The following is a 19,410-nucleotide window of genomic DNA, read 5'->3' on the forward strand; positions in this document are numbered from 1 at the left end:
GTAACAAGGGAAGAATAATTTATTGAAAACAGTTATGTATCAGATGGAGGTTGAGACCCAAGTTCTCATTGTAGCATGAAGCTGTACCTGGATGTAAAGTCTGACATTAGTCAGCCCTCTGTATCCAGAGATTTAACTATCCATGGCTTGAAAATATTAGTTTTTTCTCTCCAAAAAGCAAACCTTGATGTTGTCATTTTATATAAAGAATGCTATTTTATCACCCTATTGTATACAATGGGCATCCATGGATTTTGGTATTGAGGGGGGGAGGGCTGGAACCAAACCCAAGGATACCAAAGGCCCACTGTATAAACTGGAAACAAAAAGATAAATGAATAATTATATGGGATCATAACCTTCTCAATGCTGATGAATTTGTTATTGTATCTGTTTTGATTCACTTATTTTAATAAAATAATAAACTGCATTATATGATCCAGTTACTCTCATCTCTCAAAAATGTTCATTACAGCAGTACTATTCAAGATGGTGTTCTCTGAACAAGCACTGGTCTGCAAGTTTCTCTGAAACTGAGAAACTTGGCGCACATACGGTACCAGTTCCTGGCACATTAGGAAAACAAGTGGCTGGTTCCGCAACATCAAATATGCTGAGAAGCAGTCACTTACAGGAAAACCATCTTCTTTTCTGACATCTTTATTTATTAGAGGTAATTTTTAATCAAGGGGCCTAAATACACCAATGGCACCGGCTCTTGGAAGCTAAACAGGGTCAAGACTAGTTAGTATTTGAATGAGATACTACCAATGAACACCAGGTGCTATAGGCTGTATTCCAGAGGAACTGGCAAAACCACTTCTGAATATTTCTTCTCTAAGACACAAAACCAGGGGTAGGCAACCTGCGGCCCGGCGAGGCCTTGGGACCGGCCCCAGCCCAGTCCTGCCACTGATTGCCGCCGGGGCCTTTGGCCTCTTGCGCACAGGGGCAATTGTCTATAGAAGCCTCCGAAACATGCATTTATGTTAACATTTTTTTAAAAATCAGCAAATTTTTTCACGTGTCCTCCACTTTTTAAAAAAAAGTGTCCACCATTTGAAAATTTTGTCCTACATTTGCCCCGGTTTATTTATTTATTTAATTTTTTTAAAAAAATTTAATTATTTATTTTTTGGCTTCGGCCCCCCAGTTGTCTGAGGGACAGCAACCCGGCCCCCGGCTCAAAAAGGTTGCCTACCCCTGCACAAAACACATGGGCCAAAAGCAGTTTCTGGCTGCTTGGGGGGGGGGGGGGGTGTTGTTTACATGATGCATGCCCGATGCCACCTTCCAGTCCAAAGAACCAGATCAAAAAGGAGCCATTTAAATTCAGCTCCTGGACAGTGAAGCTTGGGACTACATGAAGCAGCTTGCTTTTGAGAACGGGTCGAGTGACTGCTGCAGTCCCAGCCTGATCACCAGAGATCGCTCCTCCCCAGCCCTCCGTTTCCTCCCTCAGAAAACCCTATGAAATCTGTGGGGTCTTCATAAGTCAACAGGCAACTTCAAGGCACAAACACAAAGGATAAAAGAATATTCAGTCAGCACCTATAACCAAAGCCAGTTACAGGCTGCCATCTCAGTGAGCATTAGGCTCAAAAATTATATACTTATATAGGTAATTTGTGTATGCACTGAGCATTAAGTAATGAGATAAGGAGCTGTCAGTGAGATTTGTGAAAGTCTTCACATTTGACGCCAGTTGTTCAGGAACAGCCTTACATTAAATGGAAAACCAGGGGTTAAACCCCCACAGCAGCCTCAGGGGTAAAAATGGGGTTGGTTGTCGTTCTACTGACAGTCCAGCTGTAAGTGGGGCAGATTGCTTACCTGTAGCTGTGGTTTTTTTGAGTGGTCATCTGCGAATCCACACAAATGGGTTATTCTGCCCCTGCACAAGCTCTGCCCACCCTCACAATCCAAAGAGTAGTCATGAGTCAATCGTAGTCAGAGCCAACGCAATAAACGAAAGTGAAAACTAAGAAAGGAGTGATTCTAAGTGAGGTTCCTAAGCTGCTCACGCAGCAGACAAAAGGAACTGAGAAAGGGCAGGAAGACATGCTACCTACATAGAGGGAAGGTGGAGCTACTGCCAAAAAGACTTCCCTAGCAATTCCAGTAGGATCCAGAAATGCTGTGCAGGGGCAGAATAACCCATTTGTGTGGATTCACAGAGATCACAAAGAATGAATGAATGAATGCTTTTTTCTTTTTTGGCTTTACAGGGGGCACAAAGCCCAGAGTCCACTAATCGGTCATGCATGTGAAAAAGTAGGGGGGGAAATCCCCAATGAACTTTGAAGCAAGCTGCAGAATAAGTGTTAAAAGGGATACAAATTAATTTCAGAAAGGACTAGACTGAACTGTATTACTACTTCTGCTTATAGGCACCAAGACCACAACTGTGAACAAATGAGAAAATCAGTAGCTATGCTTAAAGTAGTCACCTAAAGCAGTAACATGTATTCTAAGTCTAGAAGTAATTGATCTGGCCAGTGTAGAATTTGTGGCTTAATATAAAAAAGTGGGAGGAGATGTACTAATGGGTAACAAGGGGAGTTATAATGTCATGGGTCCATTCATTTCTTTCAGTTGATCCAGAGCATAGATAGAAATCAAGAGTTGTCAAGGAAGCAGACCATGCCACTTGTCTGTAAGGGTTTCCACCTAAGAGGCATATAAAAACATTTCATAAGAAAGGTCTGTACTGAAAGCAAAGAGGCTTTCAGAGGCTTTGAGGCTCCATGTGGTTTTAACATCAGTTCAGTGCTAACAAGATCTTTTAAGTGATATGAATAGTTTTGGTATTCTATGTTTCCATTGCCAAATAGCATTAGGTGTTTTGTGTTTGCATTGCTGAATCCAAAATTTAATACTAGAAGTCTGAGGATAGACTCCCACCAACAGTTGAGGCACCATACAGATCTGTATTGAAGGAACTTGTTTTTTCAACTAAATATTCATTTAGAACTCCATACAAATGTAACAATTTAAGAATTGACACTCATGCTGAAACAACGCTTTCAAAGACTTGCTATTTCTGCATTTCCTCCATAACATCAAACCAAAGGAGTTCTTCTCAGTATTAACTGAAACCTCTTTATTATCCAAGCCTCTTATCCCACCCACACCCCGCAGTTATACATACATGACTAAAACATTTGTTTTCAAATGTATCAGATTATTTCAAAATACAGTCAACAAAATTAAGAGAAGGGAATACAAAGTTTGTACACAAACCAACAAAGGACACACAAATTTGCAACAAAGCTGGACATCATACAAAATAAAAAAGTTTATAAATTCACATGGTCTGGGATCTTGTACAGGCTCAATAGGGCCTTTCACGGCGGTCCTGCCTGTGGTCCCCTCTGCAGAGAGAAAAGAGAAAGGTTTTTACAGTACGCTGATATAGCACCCACAGTTGGGCTGAAACAGATGAGGATGTACAGGCTCTGGAAGCGAAAGGCTCAAGATAGGGGTTCATCAGCCTCAACTTCTCAAAAGTATCTAGTTAATAAGCAAGCAGGGAGAAACCCCGCTCAACCCCACAGAAGAGGCCCTGATGTCTGCTCAAGAGACCACTATCCCCTTCAGGACCAGACTCCAGATACTAAGCCAGCTGTAGCCTAACCAGCAAGAGTACCACTCCTACCTTTTTCTTTCCAAACAGATCTATGCTGGCTGAAACTTTGGGCTATCACCTGTGGCATCATCCCTGAAGGGGGTGATGCCAAAGGGGGAGGCTGTTTCTTTAGGGGCAGGGAACATCTCCCTCTTCATGGGAGGTAGGCTGGTGTCTTACACGATGGGAGTCTTTTTAAATAAATTGTCTTGCTGACAAAAGGAAAAAAGAACCTCATGTTATATGGAGACCAAGGGATGGAAATTAATGGTGTTTTAATGTGATTTCTTGCTTAATTGTACAAGAAATGCACACTTCCCCAAGTCTTTACAGTATTCTGCTGTTACAGCAATATTTACCGAGAATCCATTTTTCCTGGTCCAAAGTTGCCCCTGTCTCCACCTCTTCCACCCCGGAAGCCACCTCGGTCACCACCTCTACCTCCACGGAAACCACCTCGGTCAAATCCTCCTCGGCCTCCACGTCGGTCTTCACCAAATCCACCTCCTGGCAAATAAGAGAAGATTCTAAGACTATGCTTCTTTTCCAAAATGCCAATGCTTTCTTCATACATTCAGTCTTTCATTTCAAGGTATACAGCGTTGTTGTTGTTGTTTTTTTTTTTGGGGGGGGGACATCCACCCACCCAATATATAATTTATCCATTTCCTATAGAGAAACAAGAACATTATCTTGTGTGAAGGTAAATTTTATGTCCATTTAACACGCCAAAGGAAATCTTAAACATCAATTTTCTTCTACTCACCCATGTGTGGTCCCCCAGGGCCATCTGGTTTTGGTGCTTTGCACTGATTGCATTCATTCCGCCATGAGAAATTCATATTCTCACATGTTCTACAACAAAGAAAAACAAGAGAGATTAATCAAGTACCCATAAGTCCTCCTTTTCCCACCCTATCACTCAACTCTCTAAGTATGTTACTTACGGATTGGGGCATTTCCAGTCTCCTGCACGCTGCTGGCCACCTCCCCCACTGGGGAAGCCACCTCTGTTGCCACCACTGGAACCACTGTTGCTGCCACCACCTCCTCCTCCTCCAAACCCACCACGGCCCATGGGTCCTGGGGAAAAGGAAGACAAGACAATAGCAGTGATCAAGTGTCAGCGATTTTCTGAAAATGCATTCCTGTTGTTATCTCCTAGGTGAACACAAGCTCCCTCACACCGACTAAAATGTTACTTTCTATGTCGACTAGAGGGGGCAACTGTGGAAGGATAAAGGGATGCATAAGCCTCCACCCCCTTAAAGCCTCTAGGAAGTATGGGAGTATATTTGCCATGTCTGGGTTTTCTCCTGGAGCCAAGCTGTTCCAAGGGGGCAGCAGAATCGAGTAGAAATGCATTGTGCCCATCCCTAGTGAACATTTTGGAGCATTTTAGGGCAAAATCTGTGGGGGTCCAGGAGCCCTCCAAACATGCTGGAAATGCCCTCCATCCTTCCTATCACAATGCCTTTGGGGACATTCTGGAGCAAAAAATTATGCCTGACCCCTGGGGGGCACATGTCTGATACAAACAACCAGAATGATACGTATATTCATCTTGCTGGCTGCATTCAACAGAACAGGTTGACTTTCCTCTTTCCACCACTGAGTTCAAGAAATAAACCCCTTTTTGTTGAACCATAGTAATGGCAACAGCAATCAGTTCTACTGAGTGATCCAGTACTATTAAATCACAAAAGAGAGGACACATACCTCCTCCTCTGCCACCACGTCCTCTTCCTCCACGACCATTCCCACCACCTCGATTGAAATCTGCCCTCCGGGTAGCAAATGAAACTTTGATGGGGTTGCCTGAGAACTCTTTCCCTGGTAAAAGAGTGGGAGACAAACCCATTTATCCAACAAGATATAAATGTTTGCTCTACTAACACTTCTCCTTACTGCACTTCTGGTTCCTTTCTAATACTGCAGAAAATCCTTTCTTTTCCACTCATATGAGAAATGTATAAATGCTTTCAGGTTCCACTCCCAGCAGCCCCCCCCCCCCCAAAAGGCAATTCAAAGGCAGGAACTCACCATCAAACCAATCAATGGCAGCCTTTGCAGATGGGGGATCATCAAAAGAAACTGTAGCTTCTCCTTTCAATTTTCCTGTTTCACGGTCTGTGTATAGGTTAATCATGGGCTGTCCAGTCTTTTTGTTTGTCTGTAAAAGACACAATAAATCAATCCATAGTCAATTCTAAGGCTGTCTTCTACCATATGATTTTCTCTTTTCACCTATAATAGGGGATGCTGACCACAGCTGCTTAGACATTGTATGTTTGTGCAAGGTAAATATATAGAAAACGATCTTGAAAACTTCAAGTGTTTGGACAAGTACTTTCAGCAAAATGTAACACTGAAAATTCTGTGATTATATTCAGATGGCTGCTGCCACCAGCAAATTCATAAACTGCATTCAAGGATTTTTCCAGGTCTTAACTGTCCCAGTTCATCTATAATGCCTACTTGCTATGCAACACTTTCTTACCGTGAAGGAATGTAAGACTCTTAAACATAGCTTTCCTACTCATGAGATCCTTTCAAAGGCACAAAAGGCACCATTTACCTTGATTATGCCAATCTGCTTGAAGTAGTCTGCTACTGACTCGATAGTTACATTTTCACCAAGTCCCTGAACAAAGATGGTGTTGTTGTCAGAGTTATCCTGTTCTCCAGCTGCAAAGTAAGAAAATGTTAAATCTCACACTAGTTTAGATTTGTCTCCAGTTTCCACTTCCCAAAATAGGCCTTTCCACAGCCATTAAACAACGAGACAAGATAAAATTCATCATGCTGTTTTCTCCACTATATACTGTTTGTTGTGTATGTTTCATTGATCCTGTACAAGTTTATACATTCAAGATGGCACACTCTTCAGCTGAACAGAACACTGACATTCAAGCTGAACGTTATCTTTATTATTTACTTATTGTACTTCATTCAAAATTTACGCCATTTAAATAAGAATGAAACATGTTTTTTGATCCTGTTAAGAATGCTTCCTATTTGCTCATAGGATACTAAATAAGTATAGTGTAAATCTGGGGATACCACACATCTCTCTGGAATTCATGTCCCCATCTTTAAGATAGAATATTTACTCATCATTGAGGAACTTAAGATTCCAAATCCTTCCCCACTTATTTTGAAACTGTATCTGAATGTTAAAGAACTAATCAAACAGATAGTTACCAGAATCATGGCGTGAGCCTTGGTCCCGTGGTCCTTTTGTACATGAAAATAAGGAAGGAGAGATTCTGTTAGTGTGTGAGAACATTCAATCTGTTTTCTCACATCAGCACCACCATCACAAACACATTAGCAACAGGCCAGTGTTGGAACATATGCAGCCCAAGTTTACTGTAAGTGTAAGAAAAACACTCCCTGTCTTCACAAGTGGTCCATGTCCTAATGACAAAACTGCTTATTACAAAACCAGTTACCACTGTTTCCTCTGAATCATACTCGAACCTAATTTTTTGCAGCTTTGCAGGGACGAGCATGGCCTCAAAGCACCATTGGACAAACAACTTTGAAACATCTGTTTTGACATCATCTTTTTATACCATATGTCAGCCACTGCTACCCAGAGTCTCTTATTGACCCTTCATCAGTTTAAATCTCCAGCATCTTGGTCTGTAGCAGCAAATTGCAGGCCTTATATATTTCATGATATAAAACACATAATGAAACTTTATGCATAGAGAAGAAACCACCTTATACCATAGAACACATTTATAATAAGCCCTTTAAAATGAGCTTTATAATTTTTTTGGGTAAACCTTCAGGTTATTTATTTGCACCAACCATTCCGCCTTTTTAACATTCTATATATATTTTCCTATTTTGACACCATTCATTGCACTTAAGTCTTAATTTTTGAAAGCTTATGCCCAACACTGGTCTCAAATGCATTGACAATCCTACACAAAGAGTACTTTATAAAATGTTCATGCCAAGCCTATTTCAGCAAACCCTATGGGAACTTTTCTGAAAACCAATTTTGGTTTGGTACATTCAAAGTTCAAAAATAAAAAAAGACCTTGTGTGAACGTCATAGATTAAAACCAAACTCTCAAATAGAAGCCCATGAAACCACTTATTAGTCAAAGAGCTCTTAAGAGTTTCATACAGACAAAATTGCACTTTCAAGTTTGAAGGGAGTGGTTTCTCCCATATATTTCTTGTACCAGTAACATTTTAAACAAGGTACCATTAAACCGTTGTTTTACCATGTTTCCTCAAGACTGCATGCACTTCCATTAACATATTTTAACCCAACATTCATATGTGTGTTTTCAAGAAGGGACAACACACTAACCCAATACTTACAAAGTGAATTTCTCCTCAAGTACTCCCAACAAAACACAAGTCTCAAGGTTTGTTTTCTCCCATCTTGTTGCAAGACATACAACCAAAATGTACTGTATTGGCACAAGAACTTGGCTGAGTAGAAAGCCCCATAACATGGAAATCAATACCATAGATACAACCAACCATTTTGGCATATGTGCCACAACAGGGGGTGCTCCCATAGGTTTTTATCTGATAAACGGTGGCTTTTCAAATTTTTTTGGCATACAAACAGAGTCTCTGAAAAATATATAGAAATACACTTTTGTGGTTCAAGTTTTTGAACTCTTTGGACTTACCACCAAATTTATTGAAGCCACCACCTCGCTCACCACCGCTGAGGAGATAAGTTAGAAGATAATGATGCTTTTTTCCATGGCTAAAAAGGTTTGTTGCTAGAAACTACACCATTTCCTTTAAGATGCTGGCCAACACTTATGTTTGTTTCTTCTTGAAGATCTAAGTACAACCTGCTCCACCTTTTCCTTGCCCTCAGCATTTTTTTAAAATGTATCATTACACCCTTGAGAAGGTTTGAAAGTGAAACATCTTTAGTGTTTAGTCATTCTTGCTTCTGATCTTGAACCGTAACATGAAGCGTCGTGATGCAGCTTTTGAGACAATGTTGCTTTCCTTGTAGCCGTCCTATTCTTGGCATGATTGCTGAACCAAGCTTGTTGTTAAAATATTGCATACCGTGCATGCTGTATTTCCAGTTCACCCTTCTCAAGTTTGGCTTATGTTTTTGCAATTTTTTTTCTTGTTTTACAACCCTAAATGCAGATATCTGCTTTGAAAGCATATAAGAACCCATTCCCTCATATTGCGTACTCATAATAGTAATTTATTTCAGCTCTTAGGACTGCATATCTGCCTGCCATAAGATCTCTCTCCCTTCCTCAGACCCTTAACTAACATGTGGAAGGTGGAGATTTGATTAAAGTTCATTGACTTTCACCTGTGGCACACAAAATGCAGAATTCGTTAACAGAGCAGGTATTGTTAACAGGTCAACAATTTTTCATATGCAAACAACCCTTCAGCTGTTCCCACCTATACTCACCTCTCTATCTCATATCTCCCAATCAGTAGGGACCCACATAGTCAATGCTGCATAGCAACCATTTTCTCTTGACCACAGTGCTTTAATTACTCCTCCACAAAAAAGGAGGCAGTACACACACCCAAGAGCAGATGAAGATACTGCTTTGCCACATATAAACCACAAGTACAAGTAGTCCAGCCACCATGTGGAAAATCCAGAACACTTTCTTTTAGCCTTTATTGGCACTCATTATATGGCTAGACCACAACATTATAACCCCAAGGAAAGCTGACTTACAACCTACATAAAAGTTTCTCTTTCTGAAGAGATTTCTATAACCATGAATTATATTTGTCAAACATATAAACCAGGCACCATCAGTGTATCTCATCAGGTTTACACTGGGGTAAAGTTGAAGAACAACCCTATTGTTTGGACATCAATTTCTTTTACATAAAAAGGAAGTATTGATGTTGTTATATATATTGATAAGTAACTGTAACGTGACTCAAAGAGGACCATAATTCACCTTTGAGGAACAATACTTAAGTCCATATCATGTGCACATTTGAGGTTGTAAACAGGTGTAAGCAGAAATACAAGATGAAAATGCAATGTTTCCTCCCATGCACAGACTAGTTACTGTAATGGCTGATTGTCAGAAAGCAGAGTTTTAGCTCTTTCACATGCAGACAAGGAACACAAAACCTTGGCATTCATTAAAAACTCATCCCAGTCAAGAAAACATTCTGATCTCTATAGTATACATGGTGGCATCCCACACTTGTTTCCTGAAAACTATGAATTTCAGTCATTTATACACTGCACCCTCCCAGAAGAGGTTGGCTTTTTAAAAGCAAGTAAAAGGTGAGTTACTAATTGCAAAAAACCCATTCCCTCTCCCACAACAAGTGACTGGACACCTACCCCATGCCTCCACGACCACCTCTGCTGCCACCTCTACCACCACTCCGATCGAAGCCACCTCTACCATATCCGCCGCCACCGCTGCCGCCTCCACTGCCTCTGCCTCGGCTGCGGTCTGGCTGACCCCCATATCCACCTTGATCCTGGCTGCCATAACCTCCTCCACTACCACTTCCACTCATGGAGGACTGATCCTGGCCATAGCCACCAGCTGAAGGAGAAAAACAATACAAAACAAACAAACAAAAAACAGTATTAAGAGCAGGCTGAAACTCTTGGGTTTCTGACAGTAAAAGGCCATATAGTGGAGAATCAAGATCAGCAGGTGCCCTTGCTTCCACTAGATGGCAGTCAAGGGCTTTTGCAGACTGCATTGCACCAAATTTTGTATTTCATGTCTGGCTTTAAACAGAGAAAAGTTAGAAGGAAAAAGTACTCACATCCACTGCCGCTGCCTCCTCCACTGCTACTGCCACTGCCATACTGACTTTGCTGGCTGTAGCTTTGGGGTGGATTGTAGGAAGGCTGCTGCCCATAGGAGCTCTGCTGCTGGCTGCCATAGCTTGACTGCTGGCCATAACCTCCGCTCTGGCTTTGCCCATAGCTGGAGGCTTGAGAACTGGTACCATAACTACAAGTTTCAAAAAGAGACACGTAAGATTTCAGGAGACAAAAATAGCAAACCGACCCTATGAAGATGGAGTCCTGGATCCTATTTGACACTGGGACCAAACAATTCCACAAGAGTAGAATAAGCCTGGATTGCCATGATCACTCTCCAATAAGATCAGAGAAAGCACAGAAAGATATCTGCCATAAACAGAAACAGCCTAAATCCAACAAATGTGCATGATTCCCCACCTAAGTGAAAAGGGGAATAGCAGTCTTTACTTTTTCTTTGGGTGCTACTGCTATAAATGACCAAGAGATTTCTTTAAAAATACCTTCCAGTGGTGGAACTGGCTGGCTGCTGGGAGTAGCTGGGATATGATGACTGTTGTCCATAGGATGTCTGAGAAGTCTGACTGCTGCCATATCCTGTTGATGAGCCGTAAGCCTGTGGTGTTGACTGAGTGCCATAGCCAGCTGTTTGGAAAACAAAATTTGCTGTTATTCGATCTCAAATGGCATGCAACTATCATCAGTTTTTAAAATTATTATTAGTCAACAACGTAAGAAGTCTCATACACAGTACTGGCAGGTCAGGGAGTAAAAAAAGATGCTTTGGCCCGTTACAGACCGCCTAAAAGCGGCGGTCTGCTGGCGCTGCTGGTTGCTCCGTGAGGGAGCCGCAGCAGCCAAAGCGCGCAGCAAAAAAGAAGCGCCAAAATGGTGCTTCTTCCCGCGGCGCGGTTATGACGCTGCGAGGCGCCAATCTTGCACTCGCAACGTCATAAGCACCGCGCGCACGTAATGGCGGCACCTGTGTGTATAGGGCGCCGTCATTATTACGCCCCCGTCACGCAATAGGGGTGAGGCCGGTGTGGACGCTAGGTCCCCGGCCAACCCCTATCACGTGATGGGGGCGACTCAAGAGCCCGTATGTAATGGGTCTTTATTACCTGAAGCTTCCAACCTTCTCAAGACACTAAATTGTAATCACCTAAAAACCCCTCAAATGCTGCATGGCCATTTAGCAAAAGGTTGCTGTGATGGGGTGCAAGAGTGTCATGCTTCCCAGATCAGCCACATAGGCAGTCAGCTTGCTACAGTACTGTACTAAAGACAGAATGACCATCCAGTGTTCTACCCACAAAAGTGAGTCCTGTCACAGCTCAGCCATTTTCTTTTGTTATATTCTCCTAGATATTCAAGAAACCAGAAAGATGATATGTTACAATACTTACAGCTTTGAGTCTGGCCATAAGAAGAGCCGTAACTACTTTGGCCATATCCTGAAGTATCTGCTGACTGACCGTAACCACCATAACTCTGCTGCCCATATGGCTGGCTAGTCTGCTGAGAATAGCCCTGTGTGGGTGGAGTTGGGTAGGCCCCATAACTAAGGGAAAAAGAAGAACAAAAATTCAGCAAAGGGAACTTGTGTCCACAGTAAACTTACAATCAAAGGTAAGATTGAATTCCTCTCTGCAACTGTTACTATTTTTATTTAGGGAGCTTTAACTATAGACTTTACTTTTGCCTCTACAAGTATTGCCACATAGTTTCAACACCGCAGATTAATGTCAACAACCACAAGGAGTGCCCTGGTTCTTGCTTTGTCTAAGTCCTATTACTAACATTTCAACTGGGAAGGTTTGGCTATGGTCCAGAACAAACAAATCTAAGTAATTGTAACTGGACCATATTTCTAATAGCCAACACATTCCTCACAGCTAATACATTTTTATACAGAATTTCATAATTTCATAGTGGCTTGTAGCTGAAATGAACATTACAATTTAAGCAATTCTGCCTACTTCTTGATAAAATATAATCAAGAACTAGCTAGCACTACTATTACTAGGAAATGAGGATCCTGGGAAACCCTCCAAGTTTTTTTTACATAAAATGTATTAGTTTATCTCTTCGAAATTACAGAAACAAGAAAGTTTTTGTTCACATATGACTAATACTGAAGTTATTGTACACAGAAAGACTCTGAAGGTGCATGAAAGGCAAGCATTTAAAGTTATTTACCTCTGTGTTGCTGACTGACTATAATCTGCAAGAGAAAGAGACAACCACATCAGAATCAGTTTACAAAGAAAGGAATGCCCTGCACAAAACATTTTTGACCATCTAACCTCACAAATAAGCAAGAGGGGGGACCTTTCTTTGTGTGACAGTGGCTGGAGTCCATTTGTTGACATTTGCTTCAGAGGTGCAAGCATGTAAATCTAATACAGGCCAAGCATGAGATGTAGCACATGTTCTCCCTCCACGCACCACATTCCCAGCACTTTTGCCTTTCTTTCCTATAAAAAATTCACATGGCATTTGTACCCAAGAAAAGCCCCCCTCCTGCCCCGCAAAAAACCAATCCCTTCTATGAGGCATACTTCAAAGATATAATAGCCATGTTGGTCTGTAGAATCAATATGTAGAGAGATCTTGTAGCACCTGTGAGACTAAGTGAAAGAAAGTAATTGGCAGCATGAGCTTTCATAGACTTCAGGGCTCAAAAAGACAGCCAAAATAAAGCGGCTCTGGGCCACTTTGGAAGTGTGCTGTTTAAATGGCGCATGTGTCTTAAGAGGCAGGAAGCTGCGTCAAAACCACACTCTAGTCCTAAGGACTGGAGCACAGCTTTGGAGCAGCTTCTGGGCTCTTAAGAGGCGTGTGTCACTTAAACAGCATACCTCCAAAGTGACCCGCAGCAGCTTTATTTTGGCCTGTCTGTTTGGGTCCTTCAGTCTACTTCCTCAGCTGCCTCTGGGGTAGTAGAGTTAAGTCTATGAAAACTCATGCTGTAATTTCTTTCTTTCAGTTATTCTCAAAGGTGCAACAAGCTCTCTTGACATATTGATTCTATGAGGCACGAATGAACTTCATGGGATTGAGCAGACCATTCTCTCCATACCAGTCCTCTTGTGCCACTGTGTAGTAGGCTCTCTGTTGCTGATAACACCAGCAGTCCAAAGCCGCCAAAACCAGAGCATAGTGATGATTTAAAAGCTCACAGGAGCCTAAGGGAGCTCTCCTCGGTGGCACCCCCTGATCCAGTTTCTACAGGATTTTGGCATACTGCCTTTGTGCCAATGCACCCAAGACAAATAATGGCCACCTTTCCCCATCAGAGGCGGGAAACCCAGTTCAGATCATGATTATAGCACCCCCTCTGCTAAATCCAACTTCCACACCGCAGAAATAATCCAGTTTGAAACCACTTAATTGCCATGGCTCAATGTTATGGCATCCTGGGGTTTGTACTTTGATGTAGCACCAGGGAGCTTATCACACTGGGGCTGGCATTAAAGAGAGATTAAAGCACATTTAAAGCATCCTGCATATAAAACAAAAACAGCAAGTAATTGCACAAATGATTCTCACATGCAAGTGTGCAAATATCGCAATATTGGAAATGCATTGTTGTTGAAATCCCAAGATGCACGTTAATGTGCCTTTGTGACCACTTTAATGGGCGGGTTTTGTGCGACACCATGTGAAACAGTTTTGCGTAATTCTGCACTTTTCCTTGGATATTCCCAGGACAAAAACTCCTGAGGCTCTCTGACAGAGAAAGCTACATGCCTCACAAAACTAAAATTCCCAGAATTCCATAGCACTGAGTCATGGCAGCAAAAGCGGTGTCAAACTGGATTATTTGCAGATGAAGCCCTACACTCCAAGATGGGAGATGTCGGAACAGGGAGCACACCCACCGCTCACGGGGCCCCACATTGATATACAACATAGAGAGCAAAGTCCAGTTTGTTAAACAAAGGCTTCAGAAGCAGAGCTGAGGGGGAGCATCCTTCGCGCACGCGCAGAGCCCACTGAAAGGAGAGGCGGCCGTTGGAAGCGCGTGGGCGGCAGAATGACTCAAGCGCCTCAGCGACGGAACAAAGGGGGGAAGCGAGGACCCGGATGTAACCCTGCGACAAAGGCAGCCTCCCAGGCGCATGCGCAGTACCTCTCAACGGCTTTTCTGGGTTCCTTTTCGCTCGGACAAACCCACCACGCATGCGCGTGCCTCCCCCTCCATCCGCCAGAAACCGCAACGCCGACGCTCGCTTCAGAGGGGATTTTTCCACTACCCTCCACAGCTACGCCTGCGCATGCGCGGTTGCCTGGCGCCGCCCCTGCTCTTCGTCCCTCGGGAACCCCGTCTTTCTCTCCTCATAGAATCCCATCCCTTCCTCCCTCGTTCCCTCAGAGCCGACTTTAGGTCGGCGGAGGCGGCAGGGCCCCGTCTTCGCTCCCGCCTTCTCTCAACGCCCTAAAATGGCCGCCGCTCATGGCGCAGTTAGGATACACTAAGCAAGGAGCAAGGCAATACAATAAGCGTTAATGGCAGGGCCACACATTAACGTTACTATACTTTATTAATCCACCCGCCGTAATTGAAGGACGCTCCAGAGCGATGGAATAGAGGGACTCTGAGCCCATTCTCTCCCATTGGTCTCAAAATGGACCCCTGGCTTCCCCTTGAGCCCCGCCCAGTCAAAGCCTCGCTCCCTTCCGGCCATTGGCACCGATTCCAGCCTCTCCCTAAAGCCTTTGCAGCCCAAGGAGGGAACCCCAAGTCTATCACCCCGTCCCTCTTTATCCAGAGGCTGACGACGGGCGTCGATGTCCCTGGGCTCCACTCAGCTTCCCAATCGTCTTTAAAACGCCGCGTCTTTCCCCTCCCGAGTCTTAAAGGCTCCCATGAACAAACAGCCTAGATATATATATATGTGTATAATATATATATATATATATTATACACATATATACGCATATATAGCTATATACACACATTCTGAAACACTCCGTGTGTGTGTATATATGTTTATATATCTTTATATTCATCTTTCAAAGGTCATCATCTTCCAATAATTAGCAATCGATTCCAGCATATATATATATATATATATATTAAAAGCCTCCCTCTTATTATTATTATTGTCCATTTATTATACTTGTTCATATGCCGCCCCTTTCCCCTAAACTGGGACTCGAGAGTTGCTGAGAGTAAAGATTAAAAACAGTACAATTACAAACTATATTTACTTTTTATGCTTTCATATCGCAATAATTCAATTCCGTTTCAATGCAACGTCTTCCCAGGTTTTTCATCGTCCCGTTTATGACCTTCTAAGCCGCTCTGAGTCCCAGTTTGGAGGAAAGGGCGGGATAGTAACTAATAATACTAAGTGTGTTCACATATCTGTATATAAGCACCTTTGTACATATGCATATACTGTACACACACGTGCATATATCCAACTACAACTCACAGGACTTCATACAGACACACAATATGTGTGTGCATATATATACACGCACACAAATAGTACACACACACATTACGTGTGCATATATATATATATATATATATATAGATACACACACACATTTATATTTGTATATGTACTATATATAACATAGACAGTCGTGCTGATCCCTGGGGCACTGGAGGCCCAGTCCTTAAACTCTGGGCGAATCCCAGTTCAAGAGCAGAGCCATTGAATGGGGGGAGCCAACACATGGGCCGATCCCATTGACCCACTGGGTCTACTCTAAGAGAAAACCAGCAACTGGGTTTAATCTATTTCCCCATGGATGAGTTCCCCTTCCTCACCGTTAGACGCCATGGCTCTGGCCCCCCACGAGTTTCCTCCCCAGCTGGGCAAATTAGAGCCTCTCTCTCCTCGCCTCCCTGCCTGAAATGGCTTTCCCTGACCCCGCTCCCTGCTCTATTTATACCGCCCCGCCCTCCCTTTGCCTTTGGGTCAAACCATATTAGGTTGCAAGGGGGGGAATGGGAATAAATGAGGTTTCCTTCCCCCTGGGCTACTTGACTCGGAACAAATCTCGCTTTCTCCTTCTGAGGTGTCCCGAACCTCTCTATTTATTATTCTAAAAATGGCTTATTCTAATGGTTCTTTTCTGATAAGAGAACGTGATTTGGACCCCCCTCTCCTGCAGCTCAGAAATGGTACAGCCCGGATTGAAAGAGAGGGTGGAATGGAATGAGATCACGCCGGGAAGGATGGAAGGAACCAAATTAGCAAAAAAGGGGGGGTGGCTGAGGAGGGTGAGGGAAGGAAGGAATTATAAGCGGGGGGAGGGTGATTTTTGATGAAAAGCGAGCAATTTGATTGCTCCCAAGGCGGCTCAGAGATAAAACCTTTAGAATTATTATAAAATTCAATTATTTAAAATGTATTTAATATATATAATCACATAAAATACACAGTATAAAATATAATACAAAATTTTCCTTCCCTGTTTCAAAGGAACACACAGAATAAACAAGAGCGTATTCGGTGACACTAAAAATCCTAACATTTTTCTTGAACGTGTCATTTTAGAATAAGAAAGAAGCTTCTAGATTATCTGCCCCCCCCCCCCTTTTCCTCTCCCCTGCCTTTATTCCTCTCAGATAGATTCGTTTTTGTGTAGCATTTGTAAAATTTTAGAACTGGTTGCCTTCCATTCCCCCCCCTTTTTTCGTGGAATGGTTTCTCCCAAGGAGAAAGGCTTTTTGCTCTGTCTCTGAAACCGGTTTGATCCGGTTCGGAGGCCTGGCCTGGCTTCTCCTGAATGGCTCTTTGGGGCGTTGGCATAGCAACCGTGGAAATTAGGTCAATAGCCCAGACCCAAAGAGGCATTCTCCATAGATGGGAATGGAGCATGAGGGAGGCCTAGCTATGGGCCACAGCATGCCCATGTTATATTATATTATATTATATTATATATTAAATTTATATGATAGCATAAGTTATAATATAATTTCATATAATATAAATACCATAAATAAATAAATAACAATAATATATTATAATATATATTAGATTTATATGATATCATAAATTATAATATATTATAATATAATATATATTTATATGCTAACAAATTATAAAATATTATAATATATATATTGTAACATAAATTATAATTTATATAATTGCGCCAGAGGGCCTACAAAAGCCTGGAGAAGTGTCCTCTCTAGGAATCCCTTCGTGTTCCTATTATCATCCTATAATTTCTCCCATGTTCTCATAGTGAACGTGACATTTACTGTGTAAAAAAAGGGAGAAGCAGCTACAATTTACATTGTTATGAAGTGCTAGCAATAAACCAATTGAGAATGGCATACGCAAGAAAAGTGTGTCAGTGGCAAGAGCAGAAAAAGCAAGCCCATTATCCTCACATAGTCACAAATGCATCTAGTGATGGGAGCTGTAGTCAAATACCGTTTGTTGTTCTTGATGCTTACATAAGACTGACTGTTGTTTCTACTTTACATAGTAAATACATTCATAATGCTTATATTCATATCAGTGTTGTCTGAAAACACAGAAAAATTATATCAAACAACTAATATTAAATATTAACAGTGCTTTCATAACAAACTGGAGATCCAAAGATGCCACAAGCAAATAGTAAAGGCAGTATTACTTCACACCAAGTGAAATAAATTGCAAGTTTTAACTTGTTTCCTATAGCAGTTCATTGGCTTCTTCCAAGAAGAACAGAAACTCATGTAGGTTAAAGGACTGTTTTTGGTAGTGGGATGGGAAACTGACCTGAAAAGATATGGCCATTAAGTGGATAAGCCTAGCTAGGGAAAAGAGCGCATTGGTTTTTCATTTTACAGCTGAAAACCGGGATCTGTGTGGCCAAGCAACATCTGTGTGGTCAAGATGGTACACAATCATTCACTTCTGTTGTGAAGTCAAAGGCTTTCATGGCCAGCATCCATATTTTTTTGTGGGTTTTTCAGGCTATGTGGCCATGTTCTAGAAGAGTTTATTCCTAGGAATAATCTTTTCTAGAACATGGCCACATAGCCCGAAGAACGCACAAAAAACTATTTGTGGGTTGTTTGCTTTTGCCAGAAGCTATTGGGAAGAACAATTCTCCCCCCAAGAGTTAATTGCATGCACAGCAAATGTTAGCAATGTGCGAAGTATGGACAATGCATTGCCTGTACTGAAGTGCCAGAGAGACCAAATAGAAGAGCTCTGCATTCATAGAATCACAGAGTTGGAAGAGACCACAAGGGCCATCCAGTACAACAATCCCACTCTGCCATGCAGGAATACACAATCAAAGCACCTCAAACAGATGGCCATCCAGACGCTCTGTTTAAAGACATCCAAAGACAGAGACTCCATTACTTTCCAAGGGAGTGTATTCCATTGTCGAACAGCCCTTACTGTCAGGAGGTTCCTCCTAATGTTGAGGTGGAATCTCTTTTCCTGTAGCTTGCATCCATTGTTCCAGGTCCTGTTCTCTGGAGCAGCAGAAAACAAGCTTGCTCCCTCCTCAATATGGCATCCTTTCAAGTATTTAAACAGGGCTATCATATCACCTCTTAACCTTTTCTTCTCCAGGCTAAACATCCCCAGCTCCCTAAGTCGTTCCTCATAGGGCAAGGTTTCCAGACCTTTCACCATTTTAGTCGCCCTCTTTTGGACACGCTCCAGTTTCTCAATGTCCTTTTTGAATTGTGATGCCCAGAACTGGACACAATATTCCAGGTGGGGCCTGACCAGAGCAGAATACAGTGGCACTATTACTTCCCTTGACCTAGACATACATTAGCTCTGTGCAATGACTGAACTATGCTATACAGTATAAGCAAATTTGATTATCATGTCTAATTTATGTGCAATTTACCCAGCTCTGAGTTGCCTCAGTATAGATTTGGTGTTTTGCAGCCTGGATTATTAACTCTGCCCTGTTTACCAGTTTCTCTCTATGTAACACTAAGAGCCAAAAACATTAATCTCCCAGGGCATCTGTGGCCAAGCAATATCAGAGCGTGGTCAAAATGAACAAGTTATAA

The 19,410-nt window shown here is 42.3% G+C and overlaps 1 protein-coding gene across 2 annotated transcripts; it reads right to left on the reverse strand.

Annotated features, from left to right (window-relative positions):
* Nucleotides 1-3,088: 3,088 nt before the first annotated feature.
* Nucleotides 3,089-16,280, reverse strand: FUS (FUS RNA binding protein). 2 transcript variants are annotated; one of them, XM_089480969.1, is made up of 15 exons: nucleotides 16,195-16,280; nucleotides 12,606-12,630; nucleotides 11,813-11,967; nucleotides 10,910-11,051; nucleotides 10,406-10,596; nucleotides 9,966-10,176; nucleotides 8,293-8,330; nucleotides 6,833-6,865; nucleotides 6,207-6,316; nucleotides 5,672-5,801; nucleotides 5,348-5,461; nucleotides 4,576-4,711; nucleotides 4,395-4,483; nucleotides 3,988-4,135; nucleotides 3,089-3,374 (listed from the first exon to the last, which is right to left on the reverse strand). In XM_089480969.1, exons 1-15 carry the CDS (start codon nucleotides 16,205-16,207, stop codon nucleotides 3,335-3,337), a joined length of 1,575 nt encoding a protein of 524 aa, XP_089337095.1. In that variant the 5' UTR covers nucleotides 16,208-16,280; the 3' UTR covers nucleotides 3,089-3,334. The 2 variants fall into 2 exon arrangements, with proteins under 2 accessions (XP_089337095.1, XP_089337094.1); XM_089480968.1 differs by lacking the exon at nucleotides 16,195-16,280 and adding an exon at nucleotides 14,291-14,357.
* Between the last annotated feature and the right edge of the window lie 3,130 nt (nucleotides 16,281-19,410).

Source organism: Sceloporus occidentalis, unplaced genomic scaffold, assembly GCF_023333645.1.
Source record: "Sceloporus occidentalis isolate IW3139 unplaced genomic scaffold, rSceOcc1.0.p SCAF_14, whole genome shotgun sequence".
Lineage (NCBI taxonomy): Eukaryota > Metazoa > Chordata > Lepidosauria > Squamata > Phrynosomatidae > Sceloporus > Sceloporus occidentalis.

Excerpts from the sequence above, each read along its gene's own strand:
- FUS (XM_089480968.1), bottom strand. Across the intron at positions 10,597-10,909 it reads GCCAGTTCCACCACTGGAAG|TTATGGTACCAGTTCTCAAG; the intron begins GTATTTTTAAAG and ends TGAAACTTGTAG. Across the intron at positions 4,484-4,575 it reads GACTGGAAATGCCCCAATCC|AACATGTGAGAATATGAATT; the intron begins GTAAGTAACATA and ends TCTTTGTTGTAG.